The sequence below is a fragment of the Branchiostoma belcheri genome, unplaced genomic scaffold (genome assembly GCF_001625305.1).
Source record: "Branchiostoma belcheri isolate BF01 breed outbred unplaced genomic scaffold, Haploidv18h27 scaffold461, whole genome shotgun sequence".
Taxonomy (NCBI): domain Eukaryota; kingdom Metazoa; phylum Chordata; class Leptocardii; order Amphioxiformes; family Branchiostomatidae; genus Branchiostoma; species Branchiostoma belcheri.
The window spans coordinates 28,625-45,652 of NW_017804089.1; the positions used below are offsets into that span (position 1 = coordinate 28,625).

General features: G+C 40.7%; 1 protein-coding gene across 1 annotated transcript in view; it reads right to left on the minus strand.

The window, feature by feature from the left end:
• The window catches only part of LOC109479082, a 16,338-nt gene extending 5,534 nt beyond the window's left edge, over positions 1-10,804 (minus strand). The window contains exon 1 of the mRNA XM_019780958.1: positions 10,510-10,804. Coding sequence (XP_019636517.1) covers positions 10,510-10,712 — 203 coding nt within the window. The 5' untranslated portion in view covers positions 10,713-10,804. The remainder of the gene's footprint in view (positions 1-10,509) is intronic.
• Between the last annotated feature and the right edge of the window lie 6,224 nt (positions 10,805-17,028).

A 17,028-nucleotide genomic window follows, 5' to 3' on the forward strand; every position in this document is an offset into this window, starting at 1 on the left:
GGATCCTGAGCGCTGGTTTTACAACCAAATGATCTGAAATTCGGTATAAGGGTACCTTGAACATGTGTTTACAGAATAGCAGTCACATGTTTGGCATACACAATTTCCAAATGACTCATTTAGGGGACTTTAATGGCTATTTTCAGCCAAAAAAGGGGCCAAAAGTGCTGTACCCGTTCCACGTTCGATCTAAAGAATGCCCGTTCTATCTGCCGTTGGCCATCGAACACATCGAACATTGCGGGTTACCTGAGGTCACGTTGCACGTAAGTCGTGCACAATGACCCACACATTCAATTTTATGTAACGTTACCTAGATTTTTACGTCATCAGTCATCTACAATCACGACGAGGGAATATGCAGACCATCCTAATCCTGGGTGCCGCAAAGTTTTTCGGAAGGTATGTGTAACTTGTAAGAAAATATTCGTCACTCCCGGCGGCACAAGAACTCATGCCGACTAAATGGTTCGCTACCTGAGGACTTTCCACAACCATGATGATATTATACTTATATTAGAAAGGAATATGTTATAGATCAATCATGTTGAAATGATAATTGTAATACATGGTTCTATTTAATATCGGTAGTTTTGTTTCTTATTTTGATGGGGGAAACTGTCAGGGGGACCATGGGGGGACGCAAACCGATATCGGCGCACTTCCGGGTGCATAACGCCAAAATTTCTCGACGTTTGTGTAAAAATGACCACTCATTTGCCGCCTCCGGTAGCGCGATTATATCGTGCCGAAGTCAGCGTCAAACGTCAAAAAAGCCGCGTAAAAATATACATGTAGTTGCAAAACACATTTCCAGCCGCGCTCAGCAGAGCTTCGCTGTCACAAACAGCACGGACGGACCCTGCATGCTTCATTAACATATGCAAGTAGCAAAGCACTGCTACGCTCTGATTGGTTCACCTTTGATGACCTGCGCTCTGATTGGCTAGAACGAAGCCGGCTGCATGCCGGGGCGCGCGAAGTGAAGAGAACTCGAGCCACATGTTTACGCTGATTTATACCTTATTTCTACGACTAATTAGCAACATCCTAGTGACGAAATGCGTACTCAAAAGAATTTTTTTCGGGAATAAATATATATGTACATGTGGGATTGTGGTGCCTTTGGCGTTATTTTGTTGGTCACGTACAACGTAATGTAACACGGAAGTGCACGGAGTCGGACGATTATGGAGTCGCGGCACGGCTTTCCGTCCGGTCCCACTCTAAACAAAAAAGGACATAACAAAACTCACCAAAACTGGCCTAGAATTAGCCATAAAATGTTTGCAGGCACGTGTAAATATGCTGCCTTTTTTCGAGTGTTATAGGCATTTTCCGCGATGTTTTTGCACATCCCTAACGTTACCTCACGCCCGCCGCCTATTACAATGTACGGCGGACCGTAGCCGTGGACGACTCTGTAACCCTTTTACGTCATGCTACCGGCAATTTTGAACGTTGAAGAGTTGAAAATAACGACGTAATCTGTCGTAAACTCAGGGTCCGACCTGTTTTGCGGGCCCATTCCTGAATTCAAAATGGCGCCGATCGCCGATGATTTGTATGGAGTTACGTGTTCCGAGGCCGTGTTGTGGTTAAATGCTGCGTTTGTTTAGGGTCTTATCCCCCCGGCCCGGCAGGTGAGTGCGTCGGGAAGCCAGGGACACCAAAAAACCGGGGCCGGCCCGTTGCATGAGGCCCGGCACGGCAAAGGTTGGTTTTGGCCTATGGATCGCACCACGACTATGTACCCGGCATTATCATGCAAAAAGGGTTACAGAGTCGTCCACGGCTAGGCGGACCGGGGCATTTATAACTTCAGATCATCTAGGATTGCATATTCGGTGGTAAAGTAAGTAAACAAACAGAGAAAAACAGTAAAATAAAGTTGACAAACTATAGAAACGCTTGCCTGGGCAACAGTGACAAAAGAAAATATCGATCTAATTGATGCACCGGTGATCGTTAAAACGTTTTAAACGTTACAATATAGTAAAATGCATGCGCAGGCTAGATCAACGTTCCTTCCGCTGTTCCAGCAGTGCGCCGGTAGTAAATCATGCAATACTAGCGCGTTTGTAAACGGTAACCAGTTAGTAACGGAAAACTAACGAGTTAGAAATGCGATCATAGTAACGGTGGTGATTGTAACTATAACGGGAACGGTACTGTAGTAGTTTCATAGTATACACAAATCATGTATAGCATATTCAACATCTGATATTTGTAGTTGCATGGTATATGTATGATATATATAATCATGTCAATCATATGTAGATTATTCAATATATGAATGTAGTGTTTTATAGTATATGTAAGTCATGTACATCTTATTCAATATTTATGTATAGTGCCATAGTGCATTTAATTACCTTCGCCAAGAAGGTTATGTTTTCAGGGGCGTTCGTGTATGTGTGTGTTTGTGTGTGTGTGTGTCTGTAAACACGATAACTTGAGAAGGCCTTGATGGATTGTCTTGATACTTGGTAGGTGGGTAGGTCTTGATGCGACCTCAAAATGATTAGATTTTGGACCCCCTAGCGGCTTGTTATGGTACTGCAGCTGAACTTCCGGTTTTGATATCTCATGATCTAGACATGCTATGGTGATGAAATGGTGATGGTAGGTAGCTCTTGTGCAGGGAAAGAAGTGACGTGAGTTAAGGCCCCCTAGCGGCTTGCTCTGGAACTGCAGGGATAAATTGTTGAAAATATTCAAAAGGGGATAACTCAAGAACCGGTTGACGGATCGTCGTGATTTTTGGTATGTAGGTAGCTTACGTGATGCTTAATATAATTATGTGACAATTATGCAAATATGGATGTAATTTGCATAATTTATGGGAAAATTCTATAAATCAGCTGCATTCCATGATAGGACAATTGAAGCTTGTGACATTGGTAATTGACAACGAGAGAAACACAGGAAGATGTTGATTATGTTAATAATGACTTAATTTGCATAATTAATGAGAATATTTTATAATTATGTAATGATAACTGCCTGGAATTTCATACTTGTGGTATTTGAAAGTTAAATTGAGGTGAACATCATTAAACATAATTTATTCCAATCAGGACCTCATTTGCATAATTTATTAGGAAATGCTAGAATGCATTCTTTGTTAATATAAGACTGTCTTTTGGTTGAGATTATGATAAAATGATATAATGAAAATTAGGTTCCTATTTCTTAAATCAGGGGGAATAATCTAATCTAAACTTTGTCAGTCATAAAGATTAACATCATTTGGCGAAGGTATGAGATCGGGGAACTCTAGTTAATGTATAGTTCAATATGTATGTATGTATAGTTTTATAGTTCATCTATATATATTTACAAAGTTATGTATAGTTTCCTTTTCTTTGCAATTAGACCTTCAAAATGTATCAAATCTCATCATTGTTAGTATTTACATACCTGCTATAAGATTGTGCGATATATAAGAGTGATGTGAAATTTTGTAAGTAAAGCTGTCGAGATTCAAAGTGCTGATCTTGCATCTTTGTTATCAATTACATAGCTCTAATATAATTCATTTCTTTGAGAATCTTCCAGTTTTGCACTGGGGTGAGTTTGGAATAGTCCACTTTTGCGTGGGAGGGAGATGGACTGAAATATGCTGTATTTGCTCCCAAGCAAATGTCGGCCTTTCTAGTTTTTTAATATTTTCCGTCATGTTACCAATGTCAATACATTTGTTGTATTTGTTGTATATATACAGTAACAGGTCATATAGTGTACGGTTTCTCCTTCTAAATTTAGGTCACGAAAAGTCAACCTGTGGTTGTATTTGTTCATGCCCAAATTCTTTCTCTTTTGTTTTCATCCGTAAAGTGGGTATTATTTCATATCAGTCGGCCAGTGCGCCAAGGCGTACCAAATTCCATGGGAGCGTAAGGGAACGTTGATTTAAAAGCCTAAACAAACATCTGATTTCAAAGTTCCCTAAGGCCACACCGACTAAATTTTATGGATGACATCCTATTAAGACCCTCAAACTAGTGCGCGCGGGAGAATAAAAAAATTCCGGCCAAAAATAAAAATGATACTAAACCACAGGAATACAAAGCTGGTATTGTGAATTTGCGGCAGTACATAGCGACGTATACGACAAGCCGGCACATGCTTCAGTGGAGCTTCGGTAGCCTGGGTTGCCACGATTTTTGGTATGTAGGTAGCTTAAGTGATGCTTGACATAATCCGATGACAATTAGGCAAGTCAGGAGCTAATTTGCAAAATCAATGAGGAAATTCTATACATCTGCTTTGTCCGATGAAAGTACTATGAAACACTTGTGACATGTAATTGAGAACGGGAAAAACATCTGAGGATATAGATTATGCAAATGAAGACCTAATTTGATAATTAATGAGGGATTTTCATAATTTCATAGTTGTAACTTCTGGGAATTTCATAGCACATTTGGAAGTTAAGTGAAGGTGAACATTAACTAGAAAGGCCATATTTGCTTTGGAGCAAATACAGCGATGGGTTCACCACATTTTACGACATGGCAGGGAAAGAATGAGAAACACAAGGGAAAACAATGATTACATTGATATAACTATAATATGAAGTAACATACAACTAAAACAACAGTTGGATAGCTATTCCCTACTTTATTGGTTAGGATTTTTAATTGCATAATGCAAACTGTTGATTTTCAAAATAAATAAAAAAACGTTCATGCCCCGCATTCCAATGCTGGAGCAGAAAAGCTTGAAATACCTACCAAAACACTTGAATAAAGACATACTGTCAGTATGGAAATGCTCTGTGCAGGTGTTAATCAAGTTAAATCCCAACAGCCAATCAGCAAGATGTATAGAGGAAAGCTGCATGCCTATTGGTTGATGCCCTGCATTCCATTGTGATGACTCATGCCCAGACGTGGTAAACAGACACTAACACAGTAATACATTTGCTATAACACAGCCAAAAAACTCAAATAAAACCATTCTAAAAGCCTGTACCGCAAAAATTTAAAAAACGCCTAGGGGTATTTGCCCACTGTACCTCCATACCAAATTTCAGGACCTTAGGCCCTAAAATGAAGAAGCTGAATCCATTTAAAAATGGCAGGAGGAGAAGGAGGAGAAGAAGAAACATCAGAAAAAGCAATATGGGTTCACCACCACTTCGTGGTGTGGTGAACCCATAACTAGAAAGGCCGACATTTGCTTTGGAGCAAATTCAGCATGACTTCACCACATTTCACGACATGGGAGGGAAGGAAGGAGTAATACAAGGGAAAACAATTCTTTACATTGATATTACTATAGTATGAAGTTGCAACAGTTGGATAGCTATCCCTCACATTATTGGTTGAGATTTTTAATTGCATAATGCAAACTGTTGATTTTCACGACAAAAAGAAGCGTTTATGCCCTGCATTCCAATGCTGGAGCAGGAAAGTTTTACATTAATACATCCCTACCCCAAAACACTTGAATAAAGTTCATACTGTCAATATAGCATGGCTTTGTACAGGTGTTAATTGAGTTAACCCAATCAGATCTGAACAGCCAATCAGCAAGGAGAATAGAGGAAAGCTGCATGCCTATTGGTTGCCTGCTCTACATGCCATTCTGATGACTCATGCCTAAGTATGGTAACACACTGCTATAGCACATGTAGTATAACACAGCCGAAAAGCTCAAATAAAACCATTCTAATAGCCTGTATCACAAAAATGAAGAAAACGCCTAGGGGTTTTTGCCTACTCTAACTTCATGCCAAATTTCATGTTATTTGGCCCAAAAATGAAGGAGTTGAATCGATTTAAAGAAATGGCAGGAGGAGAAGAAGAAACGTGAGCGAAAACAATATGACTTCACCACTAGGTGGTGAAGTAATAATAAACATAATTTATGTATATCATGACCTTATTTGCCTAATTTTTGAGGTAGTGCTATAATAGCCTTTTGTTAAAATAAGTCTGTCATTGGGTGGAGAATATGACCAACTGATATACTCCATGCAAATGAGGCTCTTAGTTACAAAGCCAATGATTAAAATTATATAATTCGTCAACCGCAAGGGTTAACATCATTTGGCGAAGGTATAAGATCGTGGAACTCTTGTATTCAATCTATTTTGCTGGAAAAGCAGTCAAGTGCCTCCTTAGCAACGTCCCTAGCAACGGTTTTCCCAACACAAGGCCTGTGGGAATACATATTTTAGATGCTCATATCTCCTGATAGGAATTGCTGAAACTTTATGATTTAAAGCTCAAAATTTAGGGAAATCAGATAAATGCAGGCTAAATATATGACAGATTTTGAGTAAACATTACATTTTTTTACTAATTTCTAAAAAAAAACATTCAAATTTCAAAGGGACTCATCACTTTCGGAAATGGCATCGAAACAAATTTAACATTTTTGTAATCCACGGTTCGTGTTTTATCAGTCCATCAAGTTACATGGAAAAATAGCCATATTTGATTACTAGTATTTACCACTCCCCAGTGTTTTACAAAATATGGATAGATGCTGTCATTATTTGTGTAAATGATTTGTTGTATGGGGATGGATCATTTCTAACAACCAATGACTTACATAATCTATATGGTATAACCATGGATTCAAAGAAAATAATGAAATACAATTCTATAAGAGTGGCCATACCTAAAAAGTGGAAAGATATCATAAAAAACATTGGAAGAAAATGCACCCCTGACAACATTATTGAATATACCGAAAAGATACATCCCTTAACAACAACATGCAAACAAGTATATGATATTCTTATTCAGAAACAAGTTGTGCCTCCAAGTAGAGAAACAGAAATTATACACAAAATTGGTAAAGACAACATCAAGAGAGCCTATACTGCTGCTTTTGTCGCTACAAGGGAAACCAAATTACAATGTTTTCAGTATAAGATTATCCATCACTACCTGGCTACAAATAGTTGGCTAAGAAAAGCAAACCTGGTACAAACAGATCAATGTAACAAATGCACAGATAAGCACACTATCGAACATTTACTTTTGTATTGTAAAGAAGCAAAAAACTTTTGGAAAGAGTTCTGTTACTGGTGGAAACGATGTACCAAACAAGACTTATTCGTAGACGAGAAGATGATTATTTATGGTATAATTGATAGCCCTAGCCATGTTAGTGCACTTGCACACTGTCTTCTTACCGCTAAATATTGTATATACACATGTTTCATAACAAATTGCAAACCAAAACTCTCAATTTTTAAGCACAGACTAAATAAAATTATAGAAGTAGAACACAATGAACAATGGGAACTTTTTATGTGATATCATTATATATGGACAATCCCCAGATAACGTTACCTTAAAAAAAAACTGTTTTTGATTGTTATGTATCATCCCACACGATTGTACATGTATGTCAATTATATACCTCTTTTTAATGTAACATTGTGAATATTAATAAAGTTTTGGAAAAAAATTTACCAATCCCCCCTGCATTAAGTGCAAAATGACGTCCATGTGAGGTCAAAGTTCAAGGTCAGATAACAAGGTCAAAGCTACCAATCTGCAATGTCTATCACACCAAAATATATTCCACAGACACCCTACTTTTCAATAACCATAATGAGAATTTGCCAGGCGGTACAAATATCTGAAATGAGGATCGATTTTTGCTGCAGCACCATAATAAGCCGCCAGGGGCCCAAATATGTACTAATCATCTTAAAGTCTTATCAAGACCTACTTAGTATCAAGACAATCTACCAAAAGTGTTCTCGAGTTATCGTGTTAACACATGAGACAAACTTACACACACAAACGCTACAGAAAACATAACCTTCCTGGCGAAGTTAAGAAGTGTCATTTAGGAAGTGGAGGGGCCGACACATGACGCCTCTGCTTGAAAGCTAAGTGAATCACAGCGGTCAGACAATGTTTCGGTCAGACAATGTTTACATCCTCGCACGCTCCGCCGCAGCGTCGAAAACAATAAGATCGTCAGCTTACCCACCCATTGTAGCTAGATCGCATGAGGGCTACGTGTAGGGCCAGAGTGTTACATGCAATACATAGATAGATCGCATGAGGGCTACTTGAGTTACACTGCATATCCTGGGAATGAGAGTAGACGGGGCGGGGTTAGATTGCTCTGACGAATCAGGGGACGACCTTCGCAAACAGACCTGGGTACGGGATGGCTGCTATTTTCCGTGGAGAATACCTAAATTCCCTCCGTGGCTAAGTTCCTTTTCGTGACTAACTCCCTTCTGGGCAAATTTAGAGAGGTAACGGTGCACTCTAGAGTCGCCAAAGAAAGGTACTTTGTATAGGTCTGTTTCAAATAGTGTATTACCACTGTGACAACATATTATACCCCATCAGTGTGGAAGACTTGGTAGACTAGCTTATCAAATTTATAGCTTTTTAACGGGGGGTGCCCTAACATCGGACGCTTTTTCACGCGCTCGAACTCACGGCATTCGCCAGTTGTCAAAGAGTGGTCAGGTTTTGGTGAATGAATTATGAGAACATTAATGTAAACAACATACTTGGATAAGAAATGCATTCATACTATACATGAGCCCTTCACGTTCCGTGTTACAAGCGACAAACTCTGTGAGACGTTTTCGTGAGGGTACCTTCGTGAATGCTACGCTAGACAGTTTGCCCTAACTTCGGACGCTTTCGTAATTTTGCTCTCTTCAGGCGTTGATGATAAAATTAAGTGAAGTAAAATATAAGAGTAGAATTTTATGATATTTTAGCTTTCTTTGGACAGTAAAATTGCGATTGTGTGCACTTCTCGTCTCACGAGAGGAGGGTAGTATCTAATGCAATCAGTCCGTGTTTCCACTGAAAACTCGGATTACGCAATCAATGCGGTCCCCGGGGAATCATGGGAAATGCAAACGACACCGGTGTTGACGATGTTTTTCACGTGTAGGTTTTCAACAAAACAAACACTCAGAGACACGCAGATTTATACCTTGTGTATGTGGCAGTGGTGTCAAATTTTGGTACAGGTCGTTTATTTCTGGGAACGAGCCGCCGCAATGCAGCCTCTTTGTCATGATTGGTGAAAATGACCCATATTTCCTAGCCTTTTCGACAAAACGATAAATAACTAGAGGTCGGAGATCTCATGTCTTCGTCAGAGGTACATCGTTCTAGAGAAATTAACACGCGTATTCTTCACTCTTTTTAATAATCAATTTGGTCTAAAGAACAAAAGTACTATTTTTATGGTACAGAACACCCTGAAACGGTTTGCCGCAGATTATACAGATGCGTCGTCACCCGTGTTACCCCCCCCCCCCCAGTTATTTGAGTTTGGACTGTTACTGGAAAAAAAACGTCCAAGAAGTTCTTACTGTGTTGAAAGTGTCACGACAGCGCCGCAAAATATAATAAGAGAAGATGTTATAAAGGAAAGAATCAGAACAGGGTGACTACTGCTGTTTTGTTAATTTGTCTTTATGACAAATAGAAGACTTGTTTCTTGTGTTCTTTGTGTCCTAACATTTGTACTTCTACAGTTAGTATATTCCAAATCTAGGCATCTCGTTTTTCGGCCCTTAGTGTTTTTTATTGCGCGCTTGCCTTAAATTTAAGGTAATTAGATTTAAGGTCTCCAGTGGACGTCATCCATAGCAATTACTTGGTGTGGCCGTAGAAAATAACCTGACATATGTCCAACCTATCCTCCCCCTGCTGAAGTTATAGTACAATCCCTCAATGTAACGTCATTTGATCCCATCCCATTATGGGATTCCCCGGCTATATCCAGCTGTCGGCTATCTCCAAGCAGATGTAGGTGGGGGATTTCTAAACACAAAAGGTCCTATTACGGGGACATAACGACCTCCACGACTCTCATCTTTGAACTCAATCTTGGAGACCACGACAGTAATATGCCTATCAAATTTCATTAACTTCCATCCACACATACAAAAGTTATCCTGCTCACAAGAAAAATTAACAAAATGCCCCCTGTAGTCACAACGAAACCCCCCACGAAGCTCAGTAACGAACTTAACCTTGGTCCCGACAATAGTAACCACCACACCAAGAATTATAATCAACATTTTACAAATACTTGAGTTATCTTGCTAACAAGCCACAAACACAAAAGGTGCACTGACGTGACGCACGGACCCCCCACGAAGCCAAAACTTGTACTTGACTTCGGCCTTAACAGCGGTAATATGTCTGCCAAAAATCATGGACGTCGAATCATGCCTTCCAGAGTTATATCGCAAAATCCGCAGTTCCCCACACTCCGGCGAGACAATTTCATAGTCCTTCTGACGAAGACAAATATATAGAACTATACTTTGCATGCAAATAACAGCTGTATGCATTGACTATGTTTTTTTTTTTTTGCCTTTTTATTAGCGAAGTTGGTGGCAACAAACATGGCGTACTTTTGCATAATAAGATCAGTAAAAAAATCCGTCCGAAGTTGGGCACGCCCGAAGTTAGTGTACCTCCGTTATATCAAGTTGCAAAGTTAAGTGCAAACAAACAAACCCTAACCTTTACTTGAACTCACCGGAAAAACATGCACTCTCGGCGAGCCTCGGTGAGTAGGTCCATGTACTTCTTCAGCAGGACGACAACCTCCTGTCGTACCTTGGCACCCCTTTTCTTAGATGCACTGACAAGGTTAAATACACATTCTTCAATTTGCTTCAGCAATTCCACCATTTCCTGGGCCGGGAACGGCGACACTGGCTTGGAGGCGACCGGTGGCATTTTTAAAACGATGTATGGCACAGTGATGAGATGACGAAAAAAATGGCAGACTGCTGGAAGCAAGTGTCTTTCACACCGATAGCAAAACGTACGCAACCTTTTTCCTTGACTTGATGACGTATACCGAAACTTTGGGTTTGTACCTGTGAATTGGACTATTCCATGTCAAAGGTTAGCGATTTAGGGGGGTGCATCTTGCAAGTTCAACATTTCTATGGTGTTTTAACTACTGGGACAGGAAGCATCGTATCTTTCATGATAGCCCTTGAGCGCTTGTCGTGATCACTTCTTTTCACCAGCAAGAAAACTCAACGTTATTTTCTCCCATGTCTGCATAAAGACGACGTCTCCCCCCTCTTCGGTTGGAAGTCGTCCCAGGTAAATCCCCCGCTAAGTCCTAAAATAGCCACCACCCATTGTTGACAATGCATGTAGCAACAAGTCTGTACTGAAATGATGACTGAACAGTTTGTCGACCACCATTGTTCCAAATAGTATGTGTGTACAGTCATTTAGACTCTAAATCAACGTCCAGAGGTTATAAAAGTCTGGCTATTGAAAAACATGACGTGTTATTCCTACCACTACAGGAGGAAACGTAAAAAAAGAGTCCTGATCATGAAAATTAGAACAAGAGTTCCGAGCTCGAGATTTAATACCTCCATGAAATATGGGCTTGATATGTAAATGTAAATTTCTTCTTTAATTATGCAAATGGGATCTGCATTAACATGATATATCTATAGTGATGTATGTTAATTTTTGATTAAATTACAGATCAGAAATAATAGAATTTTTGCACTAATTATGCAAATTAGGTCATCATTTGCAAGACTTACCAACATACCAAATTTCATCATAATACATAAACTAGGCGTTATGAAGTTATGCTGACTACAAATGTGCGGAAACACAAACACACACACACAGACACACACACAGAAACAGACACACAGACAGACACGCCAAAAACAATACCTCCATTTTTCATGGAGATAAATATTCTCTCTAGGCATTCACAAGAACAATTTTTAGAACGAAAAATCAAAACGATTGCACTAATTCAGCTTGTGTGATCAACAACAAAATTACAAAGAGAAGCCTGATTTGGTTTTCTCCTAACATGGAAAAAATTTTTGGTGGAGGGTTTAGAAAAACAAGTCTCGACAGCACAAGAGAGAGTAGTCAACAGGTACGAAGGTCAGAATGCAATAAGCTATGTTCAAAGCTCTAAGCCTTGTCGCAATTATTAAGACTAAGTGCACCTGCACAAAGTTGACTTAGCAACCCGAAACGGGTAGATAAACAAGCCGAGCCGCCCCCTTTGTTCGAAGCTGCCGCACATTATCAAAGTTTTTGGCTTCCACGTGGCGTTATCGGCAGTTTCCCCACCAAAAGATCAAAGATGAGTTTGAGCGATGTCCAACCCCTTACTTGTCTGAAACATCGCGTTCTATTTCTCTTCAAAGGAATTATACGGTACGTTTTTTACGATATCTAAGGACCGCTAGTGTCTAGGGGTCTGCCTATTACCGGAATACACAGAAATATACAGGGATACATCGGAATATCCTGGAATACACATAAGAGGCTGAAATCTACCGGAATACACCCTGCTTTAATGTGATCCAAAGTTGCTGTGTTTTGGAATAAGATAACTTATTCGAGGCCCAGGGAACAATGAATCAATGAATTGGCGGAGGCCAGTCGCCATGTTTGTTTACATAGCGTAACACAATATGTTTGTTTAGCGCGATCACAAAAGAGAAGTGAAATGTACCGAGATAAAAAGTTATTCTATACTTCAAGACTATTTTGACCATGAGGTAACTTATACGTGGCCTAGAGAACAAGAAATCGCAGTGACTATCGTTAACTAAGGTCAGAAAAGGGACTTTTCTGTCAGGATGATCACATAATGTTTGTCAATGGATTGGGAAAAAATTATTCCGGGTATAAATGAATAATCGGCAACTATCGGCGGAGGTGTTAACCGCCGAAATGAGTCCTTAGCATGGTTCACAGAATTTATCATAGCGCAGTCAGAATCGGGAAAGCCAGGCTAAAATATATGTCGTTGTAATCCTTACAAGTCAGGGAACCTCGGGAAGTTCACTTGAAGATCACACTTGCACACAAAAACGAGCTTTGTAGCGTCAAAGTTGACTCATTTCCATTTTTCGGCGAGGTTTCCGCCATTGGATTTCCGTCAAAATACGCACCCTATGGGGGTTTCGCGGTATCTGGTTGCATCTGTTTCCGGGTCACGTCCAGCGACGTCATTACCCGGCGAAGGGCCGCTGCAAGCCAAGGGCAGTGTACTGCGCATACTCACCCTTTCGGGGAAAGAATGGCTCAAGGAATTAATATATATGGCTCTTTTGCTTGAACGAGCCACTGACATGTATGCACATGTGTAAAAACGAGTACGCTAGCAATCATTCGATAGCCGATACATTTTGCCTGTATCGTTGCAAACACGTCGACGACAACACGACTTTCACCTGAATCACATTGCGCCCCGAAAATTACCTAATTTTTACCAAAATTGTTGTTAGACAGCATGAAGACAGTCCGACTTTAAAAATCTCAATCGTTGCAAAATCGTCCCCCGTGTATATAATTGCAATCATACAGGTAAAAGTCAGGCTTCTTCGGAGTGCATAGAAGTGTATAAATATTGTCGCCCAGCCCATATAGGCTGATAGGACACCATGCATGAGTACGTGGGATACAGAAATCACATGATTTAAACATAAGTATAAAATAATCATCAACTAGAAAGGTGACCTTTGCAAAGCCGTTACGGTTTCACAACTTCTTCCCAAAAATCCTTCACCCTTTGGCGAGTACTCTTTCTCGCAAAGGCGATTAAAGTCTGCCCTCCGCGTGTATCATATAAATGATACACGCAAAAAGTCGGGTCGTCTTCGAAGTACCTTATGTATCATTTCAATGATACGTGTAACTACCTAGGTTTTCCAAATTCGTACTGACTTCCAATATAGTAACCCCACTATCATATCTACGCATGTGTGAGACGGGTACACTGTACCAGCAATCATTTAAATAGCTAATAGAAGAGTTACCACTTGGCTCTTAAAAAAGCCGCGCCAATAAGGTTTCGCAACTTCTTCCCAAAAATCCAATTGGCGAGTATATTAGGGTCTGCCCTCCGTGTCTATCATATAAATGATACACGTAAACGTCGGGTCGTCCTCGGAGTGCTTTATGTATCATTTCAATGATACGTGTAACTACCTAGTAGGTTTTTCAAAGTCGGACTGACTTCCAATATAGTAACCCCACTATCATATCTACGCATGTGTGAGACGGGTACACTGTACCAGCAATCATTTAAATAGCTAATTGAAATGATACATAAAACACTCCGAGGACGACCCGACTTTTGCGTGTATCATTTATATGATAGACACGGAGGGCAGACCATAATCGCCTTTGCGAGAAAGAGTACTCGCCAAAGGTGAAGGGATTTTTTGATCGTTCCGCACATGCGTAGATATGATAGTGGGGTTACTATATTGGAAGTCAGTCCGAATTTGGAAAACCAAGGTAGTTACACGTATCATTGAAATGATACATAAGGTACTTCGAAGACGACCCGACGTTTACGTGTATCATTTATATGATAGACACGGAGGGCAGACCCTAATATACTCGCCAAAGCGTAATTGGATTTTTGGGAAGAAGTTGAGAAACCTTATAGGCGCGGCTTTTTTTCATGAAATTTCACTCCGCAACGTTTCCTTCGCTCTACGGCGTGTAATATACTAGTAACCGAACCTCGTAAGCCGTGACCCGGAAGTAGATGGGATTAGCGGTATCACGGAAACCCCCATACAGTTCGAAAACCTACGCCAAAATGAGTTCTTAGCTAGCGAATAAAGGTCAACTTTGACGCTACAAAGCTCGTTTTTGTGTACAAGTGTGATCTTCAAGTGAACTTCCCGAGGTTCCCTGACTTGTAAGGATTACAACGACATATATTTTAGCCTGGCTTTCCCGATTCTGACTGCGCTATGATAAATTCTGTGAACCATGCTAAGGACTCATTTCGGCGGTTAACAGGAGGCGACAAATAAACCCGGCCAGTCGCCATGTTTGTTTACATAGCGTATGTTTATTTAGCGTGACCATAGCAGAGAAGGGAAATGTACCGAAATGAATGGTTGTTTTATAATGTATGCATGGCTGTGTGGGTATGCATGGCTTTGTGGGAGGGGTGACGTGCAGTGAGGTGCCACTTATAATTTTAAAATTTCTTTTCTGTTTTCCAGTGTGTAACAGTGGGGGGTTAATAGGCGCTACCAACTGACCCGGCCGATGGGTCTAGAGGTCTTCAGCTGATTCAGTAGGATTGTAAGCTGGCGCCCGGGGACCGTGGGTTCGAACCCCGGCCCGGGACCAGGAGGGTTTTTATCTGTTTCTACTGCTCGCTGCTACATGAATGATGAGCTCAACATGAGACTGTGAGCAGTGGTTCCTAGCAGTATTTCAACATTTCAACCAGAAGAATGGGAGTCAGAGATATGCAAAAACTGCTACACAGACACTATAAATGGACTAATGGATGTTGCAACTGTCCCCAACCTGAATCCAATATACCAGATGGAAAATTCAAGTTCTGAAATGGTTTCATGAAAGTATATTGTAGCCTGTACATAAACAGTGCTACAAATTGGTATGACAGATCTTTTATGTACTGGAGTTTGAAATTTCTGTGCAGTAACACTGCTATACTGGTACAAACTTTCAGTTTAACAACTTGAAGGTTCTTCTGTAAATAAATTCAATATCAATATGACAGTCTAAGCCACTATAACCGCCCTTCGGCGTAACACACCAGCTTCTGTATCTGTATAGCCGGTATAACCACCCTTCGTCGTAACACACCAGCTTCTGTATCTGTATAGTCGGTATAACTGCCCTTCAATTTTTTCAACAGCAACAAAAGAAAACGCCCTGTCGGACGAGTGGTTGCTGTGTGCCGTCACGCACCACTGAATGTCAGTTTCACTGACGTCAGGCGCCTGTATATCTTAGGAAGGCGTGGAAAGTTTCGGTGCCATTTTCGCTGCAGACATCGCCTCGTCAACAGGACCGCCCTGTGTGGTCGTCACAGAAGGGGGATCAAGACGGCGTCTAGACACGGTAGGGCACAACCACGCTGTGTAGATTTCTGAGAGCTCCCGGCGTTGAGCCAAATCCTTGCACTCTTCCACATACGTGACAGGTCAGGTGTTTAGGGCTAGGGTTAGGGTTGGGGTTAGTATTAAAGTTAGCTCAGAGTGAGTTAGGGTTAGGGTTAGAGTTGGGATCATTGTTCAGGGCTAGGGTTAGACTTACGATTAGGGTTAGGTTAGGTTTAATCTCCCACATCACGACCAACCCCCTCCCACCCCTTGTCTCAGGTATATTGGAAACCCCCATGTAGTGTCGGTGTCATGTATTTGGCAGGATCATGTATATGGCTTGACACCGGGTGTCTGACGATTGCTTAGATTTGATGGCCTCACTCGAAGTATAGTCGAATAGAGTCAGATATCAACAGTCTCTAGGAACTCCACGTAATGGACAAAAATGCTCAGCTGTGGTTGCAATGTGGTGCTTGGTTGCCAGGATTTTGTGGAGGTTGGGGGGGGGGGGGGGGAGGGCGGGGGGCTTGTCACTGAATGCCATCCAGTAAATTTCTAGCGGCGACCGACTTATTAATAATTTATACTTCACACCCATTGTTCGTCGATATAAAGCATTGCATAATCGATATCTGCCTGCGTTTCTCTCGTTCTTGATGATATATGTTGCAAGCTTGAACTTCCTATCATGGAATGTAGCTGATTTATAGAATTTCCTCATTAATTATGCAAATTACATCCACACTTGCATAATTGTAATATCATTATGTCAATCATCATTTAAGCTACCTACATACCATCAATGATGATGATCCATCAATCGGTTCTTGAGTTATCCTCCTTTAAACATTTGTCCTTTAAACTCCCCTACTGCGGCAGAGACTGTCATTCACGAATAGGACTGTTTAGTCATAGTAGATACTGTAGATAGATGTTAAGTAGGATTTACCATGGTCAGTATTGACCGACGGAGGCCATATATTATATATTTTTAAACTCCCCTGCAGTTCTAGAGCAAGCAACTAGGGGGCTCAAACTCATGCCAGTGTGACTCATCGAAACTTTGGGCAGTACCTGAAACTGGGCTATTCCACTTTCCCCGTGTAGTGGGTTGGTGGTGGATTAGGAAAAGTTAACATGCATCATTATGCTGTCTTTTG